General features: G+C 35.2%; 1 protein-coding gene across 1 annotated transcript; it reads left to right on the top strand.

The window, feature by feature from the left end:
• The first annotated feature begins 371 nt into the window (after nucleotides 1–371).
• Nucleotides 372–11029, top strand: LOC115994400 (O-fucosyltransferase 38). Its single transcript, XM_031118540.1, has 11 exons — nucleotides 372–792; nucleotides 1729–1807; nucleotides 2051–2118; nucleotides 5487–5575; nucleotides 5686–5863; nucleotides 7223–7351; nucleotides 7674–7810; nucleotides 9380–9593; nucleotides 9700–9884; nucleotides 10448–10543; nucleotides 10797–11029. Exons 1-11 carry the CDS (start codon nucleotides 592–594, stop codon nucleotides 10927–10929), a joined length of 1509 nt encoding a protein of 502 aa, XP_030974400.1. The 5' UTR covers nucleotides 372–591; the 3' UTR covers nucleotides 10930–11029.
• Nucleotides 11030–11654: the final 625 nt, after the last annotated feature.

The raw sequence follows: 11654 nt of genomic DNA on the forward strand, positions 1-11654 counted from the left end.
ACTACCCAGTACTTAATGGTTGGTCGGACTTTAGACTTCCACTCTGTTGGTCGAGAAATGGTGGCTCCTCAGACAACATCACCTATTTATTATGACCAAACCTCTTCCTCGGCCCAACAATCTACTTGTCTTCAGTAATACTTGTCTATCCTCGGGCTCTTTGACGTCCTCAGATGTGACCCACGACTCAATATCCTTATCCGGGCCTTTCATCCCTACAGTTGGTAAGATGAAAATAACAGTGACCAATTTGAATGATACCAAAATATTTGAACTAAATTGACTATAAGTTGAAAAAAATGTAGATTAAATTGGTTCTACCAATATGTCAGATCCAAATTAGAAAAGGAGAGAGAGAGAGAGAGAGAGAGAGAGAGAGAGAGAGAGAAACAAACTTGAGTCATAAGCAGAGATAATCAAACGGCTTTAACATAGCGTTCAGATGAACCATCTTAAATCTAACGGTCAGTAAGACTCACTCGCACACTGACGCCACTATGTGTTTTCTGCAACGTGCAATCTGTTTGGTTGAAGGAAGAGGTCAAGAAACAAACGATGCAAGAGATCTGTTTTCTGTAGCAGAAAGCTGAAATGGTGAATAGAGGCTCTTCCCATTACAGGGCTTCTTTAACTTCCAGATTTCTCCCAAGAAAAGCTTCCCCTTATGCAATCACACTTTACATTATCTCTCTCTTTGCTTTCTCCATCTTCATATTTCTGTTCAATACAAGGAATATCTTGGAGGAAGATGAACAAAAACCAAATTTCTCTGGAGAGTTTCTGTCTGAGCAGGTATGGTGGCTTTATCAAAATTTCTGTTTTTGTTGGTTTTGAGAGTTGGATTTTGCTTATGGTGGTGTAATTTTTGATGGGTCATTGAGATTTTCGCGAAAATTGAAGACTTTGTGAGCGTTTTCATGGTGGGGTTTGTGCCTTTGTTTATAATCATGTGGGGGTCCTGCTATTTTGGGAGTTTTTGTGAAGTGGGTAGTTGTACTTACATGTATTTGAGACTTGGATTTGTTTCTTTGAGGGACCCAAATAGGAGATTGGAGGGATTGTTATATTTATTGAGAATTGTTATTCTGAAATGCCAGTGGATCTTTGAAGTTAACTCAGTTGAAGGAACTAACTGTAACATTTATGAGAAGAACATTTAAGCATGATATTTTCTATTTGATAGTGTAAATTCAAGATGTAGTTGATACTTTTGTTTGATAGTGTAATGAACACTGATAACTTAATAATAAAAAAAGTGTAATGAACACTGATAAGCGTATTAGTGTGTGAGAGGGCATTAAGTTCGCTAAACTATAAAAGCAGGAGTGTCTGTGTTAGTTGTTGCATAATCTATAACTTAAGTTATCCGTTTTAGGTGGGGAAGAAAGATATGACAATTTTACAAAGGAATAGTCTTTGCATCATGGTTGCCAAGGGCCTTGTAGCTCAACTGGCACCTCTTGATGTTTCCAATTAAGCTTTCCAAGGTTCAAATCCCCCCTTCCCTACGATTGAATTATCAAAATAAATACTCTGCATTATGGTTAGTGGGTACTTCGGGTCATTAGGATTTTGTTGGCAATCTCAACTGATTAACAATTGAGGGGCAATACCCCAGAGGTCATTGAACTCTTTGTTCATTACTATATGAAAAGTGTTCTTATAATATTTGCCTTCTCATCTATTATATATGAACAGCAAGGCTATCCTTTATTTCCAATATTGCAGATTCCTGAAGAACAACTTTGGGATGCTCCTTTCAGCTATGGGTTACAGTCATGTATCAAGCCTACTGCTAAATATAAAGGTTACAGTTACATGCATGATATATTCATATATTTTATCTTTTTTGCATGGAAATATGTGTTTTCCCTCTTAAGCTTACTCTCTTTCCCATAATTCTTAAACTTTTATTCCATAGTGTCAAGTGTGTGGTATATTCTCGCCTTACATATAGAGAATATCCTTGTTTCCATACTTTAGGTTCTTCAATCACTCTGAATGACTCTCTCTTTCTCTCTCCCCCCTCTGTATTTTCCCCCCATGTCAGCTGCTCATGGATCAGACCGCTATATAACCGTGCGAAGTAATGGGGGATTAAATCAAATGCGCACTGGTGTAAGTAACTGACTGTTATATATCCTGCACTGTACTTTAAACTACGTTATTTATTTATTTATCATTTCTGTATAAAAGTATGCATTTGTGTCAGCTGCTATGTAGGATAAAACAAATTGGAACTCATGATAACTCATAAGAATTTTCGTAGATATCCTCATAGATGATATCCCCACCTTCCTAAATCATAAGAATTTGGTTCATGGTGCTTTGATGGCAGAGGTCATTAATAACAAACTTTTGTTGTTCCATAAAGTGCTTTAGGGTCAATTGCATTTTGGTCCCTAAACTCTAGGATCAAATTCCATGCCCCCACTAAAATATAAAATTGAGCAATTACCCCTTGATTGATTGATTGATAATATGCTTGATGCTCCTTGCCGTTAACAATTGCAAAATTTTAACTGAAAAATCACAAACTTGGACTGGGAGAGATTCACTCTGTGGACACTGCTTGATTTTAGAATTTTCATCAAAATTTTGAAATTGATGTAAATAGCTAACAGTAAGGGGTATTTTTCCTATTACCAATCAATTAGGGGGAACGTTGTTTGATTTCATAGTTTAGTAGGGGATTGAATTTGAACCCATAGTTTAGGGGCGGGCAAATTGCAATTAACCCAATAAATAAAGTGCTTTAGTTATGGTCCTAATGGACCTATCAAAATAAAGAAATAAATAAATAAAGTGCTTGAGTGATGTGTGGTCAAGTAAGTGCCAAAATTATGCATAGAGTAAGCACGAAAATTTTTGAACTCTTCTCAGGAAAAGTGTTCTTACCTTTGTACGATGATTTGAAGAATAATATAAAGAAACTAAAGGTATTTCTTGAAGAATAATATTATTGGGATATTTTCCCCATACAAGCAAATAAAAATTGGGCCTATTTTTACTCAGAGTAGAGCATAAAAACCTAAAAAGATTGAAGAAACCCATTCAGGAACAAGAAAATGGCATCATTATTTGGATTTGATGTTGATGGAACAATACATCAATGAGAATTTTTTTTTTTTGATATGTTTAGTACATTATTTTTATATAGGTAAAGTAAACAGGAAAAAGTTAATCCTTCTTGAAAAATGGAAGAAAAAAAAACCCTTTGTTAGAAGTCGGAATAAAGGAGGAAAGCTAGACTCCTTGAAGCACATTTCCGCTTTTCAAGCCACTCAGAATAATGGCTCGCCATTCCTGACTTTAGGAATGGGATAAGGGCCTACCTCTCCAAATACCCCCTGAGGGGGAAAGAGGATGGTAAGGTAACAAGCAACCAATCCTCTGATTGTTGAATCAGCTGCTAATTGGATATGGAAGATGTAACCTCTCCCCTACTTGCCGGTTCTCCCTTCTCTAAGAAGTCATAGGACTGTGCTATGAGGGAGGCACCCTTTCTTCTAATGCTTCCAATTGGTAATTCCTTACTCTATCTCTTCTAGTATCGGTTTAAGGCCTTCTTTACCTCAATAAAAGTTCCTGCCTCTCTTCCTTCCTCAAATTTTATTTTCATTCCTTCCTTTCAATCTTCCTCCTTGCCTCTAGTAGTATAATATGAGGGATAGCTCTAAGAGGAAGAAGTATTATAGTCCTATTACATCTATAAGATAGATAGAGAGGTAAAATCGTTATTCTATTCCTTCGGAATAGTGGGATGAGAGAGAACTACTTCAATCAATTGTAAGCATATAGAAGTAGAACTCTCATTGAGTCATAGCTCTAAGTCCCACTCCCCCCTTTTCCAATAAAAAAGCTCTGCTACCTAATGGCCCCCTCTCTGATGAGGAAGGAAATGAAATAACCTCAATTTTAGGACAAATCCGGTCCAATGGCTGTTTTCCACTAACCACAAGGATATAGGGACTCGGATATTCTTCAAGATCCTGTGTCTTGTCAAAGCTCATTCTAACATTGAATTCAAACCTTGCATATAGGAAAAATATTCCCTAATATGTCCCAGTCAAACACGACATGCTTCTGTACTGTTATTCGAAACTACCTTTAGGATTCATGTGTTTGCTTCTCAATTTTTGCAGACCCATCATCCTGAATAGGCCTTATAAGCATGGCCTTAATCATAAATGGTATTAAAGATCTGCTTTATTGTTCCATCTGAAGTTCTGAAAATGATCTTTTTTACCATTGTTGCTGGTTCCCACTGTCTTAATGGCGGCCTTTACCATAGTAAAATATGGTACATGTACAATATGGTAAGGATACAGATGGATATAATTCGGCATCTTTAAGAAAAGTACATTTCATATATTCGGTTTAAAATTATGGAAACGGTACATGTATATTATGAGTATAATTGTATAAAAGTTTATATTTTAAAATTTCGCAACAAGAATACGAAAACATTTTATCATTTATTTTATGAAGATAAATACAATAACCCAGCATACTACCTGAAGCATCTTGCTTTCCAACCACATTTCTTTTCTTTATAATAAAAACCATATCAGCAATTGTAAAGTTTGTTATAATAATATTGTATATGCAATATTATTTCGCTTAAATATATCAAATATCAATTCTGAAATTTCTTAGATAGTAACTAGTCACTACTGATATTAACAAATTATATTCAAAAAAAAAAAAATGATACGAACAAATTATAATAAAATATTAAATAATGAGGAAGTGACTATAATAAATTAATAATGGATAAAAGAGATTTAAAAAAAAGTTAAAAAAAAAAAAAACACTGAAATTTATTACAAAGAGTCAAAGAAAGCAAAGAATTTGGCTTCGAAAATTGTAAGGCACAACCTTTAGAATAGTAGGGACTAGGAGGCATAAATGCATAGGACAGCTTTTTATCACTAAACTTATTCTATAAAATAATTATAAATATATTGACCATTGATTTAGTATTTGTATTGGGCATTCGCTTCTATAAAATTACATGTCATGTTTGATAACTTTGATTTGACACTTGACAACACCGTATATCAGTAGCCGATTTTAACGTTCTTAACAAAGCACACGTAATATACTCTTAGTTCAAAAGAGTCGCGTATATTAACATACAATTGGAAGCTGAACGGGAGACGGAATTATTTAAATATTATGTACGTATGTGTACAATATGTGTACTGTATGCGTAATTACTAAATAGGGCCTTTACTTTGATGGTGTTGTATACTAAAATGCTATGTAAGACATTTTATTGGAATTCTATACAAGGGACATGGGGCCTATGGTCGTCCAATTGCCCCTTTGAAGTCTGAATATCTAAAATAAACATTTTTTTGATCTATGTGGGTTTTTAGCACATTATTGCTCTCAGTTATGTGAGAGTTTGCCTTAGCTTAACCAAACTTTTGTTTCATAGTTTGTTAATCAAATTCAGTAACCATTCCTTTTTCCTGAAGATATCTGACATGGTGGCTGTTGCACGTATAATGAATGCAACCCTAGTTGTTCCTCAACTAGATAAGCGTTCATTCTGGAAAGACTCTAGGTATTTACAAGTATTATTTTTCCTTTTCCAGCATTTTGGAGTACTGTAGTTCCTGTCTCTTTCTCTCTTCTTTTCTTACACATTCTTTTGTCATGTATTCCTATCCACAGCACATTTTCAGATATATTTGATGAGCTTCATTTCATTGAAAGCTTAAAAAGAGACGTCAAGATCGTGAAGGAGCTCCCAAAGAATTTGGAAGCTGTTCCTCGGGCCAGGAAGCACTTCACTTCCTGGTCTGGTGTTGGTTACTATGAAGAGATGAAACAGTTATGGAAGGAATATCAGGTATGTGAAACATATTGTAATGAGGAGTCCAAGTTTTGTAGTCAAACTCTGGTTTTGGAGTGAGGAACTTACCCTGTTTGTCAAGGTTCCTGCCACTGAGCATGGTATTAAAGCTAGTTCACATATCTCTAGAACCTGAGGCAAAACGGCTGTGAAAATACCATTTTCTTTTACCGTTTATTAATTTTATAATAGTATGGGCACTTTGACATGCACAGAAATGAAAACTATCACCTTGTAAAGTGGATCATTACCATCTGAGGGGGTTACAAGATTCCTTTTTCAAAAGGATAAAAATAGATGGAGTAAATTCTAACGCTGCATTTTTTATAAATTCCAGGATTAGCCTATGCTTTTAACAGATTAACACACTCTAGATACCATGAGAAACCAAAGCACATATATTCTAAATGGTATATAAGATGAAGTGATGTAGGACAAATTAGGGATTTGTCTACGTTTAGTTGTGGTGGGTTTAGGGTTAGGATAGAAGAAGAATTAGAGAGAAATCAGGGCTGTTTAGGGGCTGTTTGAACAGTATCCGTGAACAGTAGAGAAATAGAGAGAAGAGAGAAGGAGAAAGAAAGAACAAAGGCCAACGTGCCTTTGCTCAAAACACTCAATTTTAATAATCAACTCATTCTATTTTCTTTGAATACATTGAGCACAATATACGCAAGACTCGTACCGGTAGTGTAGGATTCCTACTAGTATTAGGAATACTAATAAAACCTAATAAATACTAACTTGGACCTAAATTAAATAAACCTAAGATACTCAGAATACCTTAGAAGATTCTAGACTCAACTAAATTACCAAAATACCCTTAATTTGCAAGAATTGCAGAAATTACAGATTTGCCCCTCAATATAAAACTGACCATAACTAATAAAATGAAAACCCAAATTAAAAACTTTTTTAACCCTAAAAGACTCATACTTAGACCATTAAAAGGGCATGTATTCCACTTCAATTGGACTTCACACAAGGATCCAATAAAATAATTCTTGAATAGGCGAATTTGCGAAGTAATAGCATATTAATCTTCCATGACTCCATCATGAAGTTTAATTTATTTATCATTTTCTTCGTGGCTGGAGAATCTTCCATGACTCCATCATGAAGTTTAATTTATTTATCATTTTCTTCGTGGCTGGAGCTGCCTAGGTCTAGTAAATGTTCAAGTGGCAATTTTGTAACAGCATTTTTCATTAAATTTGATTCTGAAGTACTTGGGTTGTTGAGTTTAATATAGAAAAACATTATACTTGCAAGAGTTCTGATTGTCAAATATCACTTTCTGGGGCTTGTTTGATGAGTTGCCAAACTCAAGGATGGTTAATGAGTCCATCTGTGCAGGTGATTCATGTTGCAAAATCGGATTCTCGTCTTGCAAACAATAATCTGCCTCTTGATATACAGAGGTTGAGATGCCGTGCTCTGTATCATGCACTTCGCTTCTCTCCCCCAATTGAGAGCCTTGGAAAGGTTTGAATTGTTGAGCCTTTCATATTTTTCTGCGATTGTAATCCAGGTTTCAAGTTTTGATTTTGGCATCAAGCCCTGATCCAGTGACAATGAAACTGTTGCTACCAAATTTTGAGATTTTAGATTGGATGGCTCAAACTTTGAAATGGTTGTCATTCTTATAAAATTGTGTGACAGTTCAAAACCTTACAACAAATACATATGTTCACAGTGAACATGGCCCCGGTTTATTTTGTCAATTCAGTATTGATTCATTTAAGAGGTCTCCTATGGGGATTCCTGTTAAACTAGGTTCTGAGCATGCATGCTGGTGACACAACAGAAGCTGGTTGAGCGGCTGAGAACACGAGGGGGAAGATATATAGCTCTTCATCTGAGATACGAGAAAGACATGCTGTCTTTCACGGGTTGTACTTATGGACTGACTGATGCAGAATCTGAAGAGCTGAGAATTATGAGGTGAGAAAATTTGTTAATGTGCATGCATATACACAAATAAAATATAGGGATGAACGCATATGCACTTATAAAATACATGTCAGGTTGATGGATGAGAAGATTCCAACCTTCTAGCCTCCTTTTTTGGATAAATACGATCAATGGAAAATCTTGTGTAAAAATAGTTTCCATGTTTTCTAGTGTTTTGTAGCATAAAAAAAATTAGTCAAAGGAGGTTAACATTAAAAGTATGACTTCTTTTTAAAGATTATTTTCCACTAAATTTTTTTGGAAAACAACTCTATCTCACAGTAAGCTAAAATAAGGGAAGTTAAGAGATTGTTTTTCAACTTATTTAAGTTTGCTACCAAATATAGGAAAATGAGATAGTTTTATGGAAAGAACTTTTTGGAAAATGACTCATTTTCTAGAAAATATTATCGCTGAAACGAAAGAAAGTGTAAAAGGAAAATGAGATCAACAAATTTCACCTCTGCATCTTCTCTATGCCCTTTTGTGTGAGATTTTAACTTCCAGTTTTCTTTTTCCAAATATTTTACAATGTGAAAATTTCAATGTTTACTCACAATGTTTCCAAGCGAGCTGCTGTGATCTCCTGTAAACCCCCATAATGTGGTAAATGGAAGATATGAGGGGAATCAGTTAAAGAATTAGCAGCTTTATTTTTTTAATGACTGAATCTTAGTCCAAGTTTCTGAAAATTTGAAGTATAGGTCTTTGATTCTCCATATGTTTTATATTGTTGTACAAAATGTGAAGGATCAACAATGGTGGGGTTACCAATAAGATATCCATTCCTACTATGAATGAAGCATCCTTGAGTAGGTGTCCACTAGCTTATCTAATATAGCCTCTTGTTGTTGTATCGGACCAAGCAAGGGAAATTTAGGGAGGGAGAGGATTACTTCATATTATGTATCCCATAAGCCTAATGGGCCTCTAGTGAACCCCGCCCCCCTCTTCCACACTTCTAACTCACAGGAAAAGAAAGAGCATTCCTCAAGGGTGGGGGAAGATACTGACTTGTGACAATTTGAGGAGAAGTGGTTATTCTATTATGAACTGGTGTTGTTTGTGCCGGTGTAATTGGGAATTAGTGGACCATCTTCTATTTCGCCCTGGGGGGGGGGGGGGGGGGGAGTGCTTATTCCTTTGCTTGGGTGGAGGAATGTTTGGGGAAACACTCATCTGGCATTTGGAATTTAACACCTTTGTGTTTGGTGTGGTTTATTTGGAGGGAACGTAACAATCATACATTCAAAGATGGGGAGAGCTCAGGGGATCAGCTCCTTGCTTCTTTTGTATACACTTTGTTTGATTGGTCTCAAGCTTGGGGACTCACATCTAGTGATTCCCTTCCAATGTTTATAAATTCTCTTCTTTCTTGTATATAGTTTTGAGTTTTCTACTTTTATTTGTACTTTTTGGCTGTTTCATGTTCTTTTTTGCATGAAGTAATCTTTTTTCAATAAAATTTTTCATACTTACTAAAAAAGGGTGGTTGATTTCATATTGGTGGCATTTCATTCTGTTTTGTAGCTTATTTTTGTCATATGATTCTTTTTCTAGGGAGACCACGAACCATTGGAAGGTCAAAGAGATAAACTCAAGAGAGCAGAGAATAGGAGGCTTTTGCCCACTAACTCCCAAGGAGGTTGGGATATTTCTTCGAGCTCTTGGTTATCCTCCATCAACCTTAATTTATATTGCAGCTGGAGAAATTTATGGTGGTAACACTAGCCTTTCAGAGCTCATGTCCTACTTCCCAAACATAGTTTTCAAGGTTTGTGAACATTTCTTTACTATATGATTAGCAAGGAAAATTATTTTAGTGCCACCATTTCTTCCAATAAGGTGCAATGACTAAGTGTTTGTTGGCTTGATGACAGGAAGAACTTGCAACCAAGGAAGAATTGGAAGCATTCACTGGTCATGCATCTCAAACTGCAGCACTTGATTACATTATTTCTATAGAGAGTGACGTGTTTGTCCCTTCATATTCTGGTAATATGGCAAGAACTGTCGAAGGGCACCGCAGATACTTAGGTCACCGGAAAACCATTAATCCTGACAGGTAGTAATCAGTCAAAAGAAATTATTTAGGGAATAGTCTCATTGATCTTTTGGAACTGATATATCAGGCCAGCAAAAGATAGACTTGCACCAAAGTCTTATCACTTGCTTTTATTAGGATGTGAACCCTAGGCCATTTATTGACATGAGATTTTATGTAAACAAGCTCCAAGTGATCTTGTTTTCTACATTCAGGTTTAACGTATATGTTGCTATATGTCATTAAGCCTTGTGAGGAATTCCCTAACCCGTATATACTACTGAAAAGAAATGGTATTTAATTAGCCTGTTTTTCTTTTCAGCCATTTATTTTGATAGTATGCAGACACCTTACAATATTTAACTTGCATAAAATTTAATTGTTTAAACAGGTCATTTGTTTTCCTGGCTTCTGCTTGTTGCATTTATTGAGTTGGTTGTGTACTACCCAATTTCAAACTTCTTGGTGGCACCTAAAGCCTATTTCATTGGGAATGTTTCTCCTTTTTTCCCCCTTAGGCTTGACAATTTTTTGAATATGAAGATTTCCCTGAGTCTCATCTCCTTCATGTACTTTATTTTCAGGAAAGGTCTTGTCAAAATTTTTGATAAGCTGGAAACCGGACAGCTTAAAGAAGGATCCTCGTATTCATTTCTTGTCCGCCAAATGCATGAGAACAGGTAAACAATATTTAATATGACCACACATTGTGAGCGAAAGTTTGCATGTATCGGATGCACCATATACCGCCTCCAATAACACTTTACATAATTGAATAGCACCAATGTGTTTTTCATTACGGCTGAACACAGGGCAGTTATGTAAAGAAGATATTAGCTGTTCCTTTAATTCCTGAGTTAGTAAAACACCCTAATATGGATCAAGATTTGTGCGGCAACCAAGAACTTGTCTAACTTTTTACCAAAATTGCAGGCAGGGGGCTCCAAGGAAAAGAAAAGGTCCAATGCAGGGAATTAAAGGCCGAGCGCGTTTCAGGACGGAAGAGTCCTTTTATGAAAATCCATACCCTGAATGTATATGTAGTTCAAAAAAAAGGCCTGAATGACATAAAGCCATGACTGTACCATTAGATTTAGTGTGGATTCTTTTTGGTTCCATATGCCCTTTGATTATAGTCATTCATATCAAGAAAAAGTTTTGGTAAATGCCTTCTTTTTTTTCTTTCTTTTTTAATTTTAGTTTTGTACATGGACGGACTCAGGTGGGGCCCAAGCCCCTGGTTCTCCTTTTTTTTTTTTCTTTTTTTTTTAACTTATTTTATATATCATTTTTATAGCTGCCCCCTTTTCAAAACATTTTAGTTTCCCCTTCAACTAGCAACTATCTAATCCAGAAACTTAACAAAACAGTAAAAAGATTTACAATGGTGATAATATTTTAGCAAAAAAGTTATATTACCACCAAAGAGCCAAAAAACCATGTGTTATTGGAGAAATTAAAGCCCTGTTTGGTACATTCACTTAAACACATGTTATCAGTTTTTAAACAATAATATATGTATTTTCATACATTTTTTCATCGACATGTATTTCTACACATGTTTTTAGTTTTTAAGTGTATATATCAAACAACCCCTAAAGCTAAATTTTTTGCAACTACAGTAAAACAGTATAAATACCAGTTGACTATAGCAAGTTATTAAAAATAAAATACAATATTTTATTAAGGTTATCTATCTACTTTTTATTAAAAAAAAAAAATCAAATTCTCTCTCGGTCTTTATTATTTTAATAAGTTGTTTATATTATTTTAAATAAAGTGGTAAAAAAA

Source organism: Quercus lobata, chromosome 6 (genome assembly GCF_001633185.2).
Source record: "Quercus lobata isolate SW786 chromosome 6, ValleyOak3.0 Primary Assembly, whole genome shotgun sequence".
Lineage (NCBI taxonomy): Eukaryota > Viridiplantae > Streptophyta > Magnoliopsida > Fagales > Fagaceae > Quercus > Quercus lobata.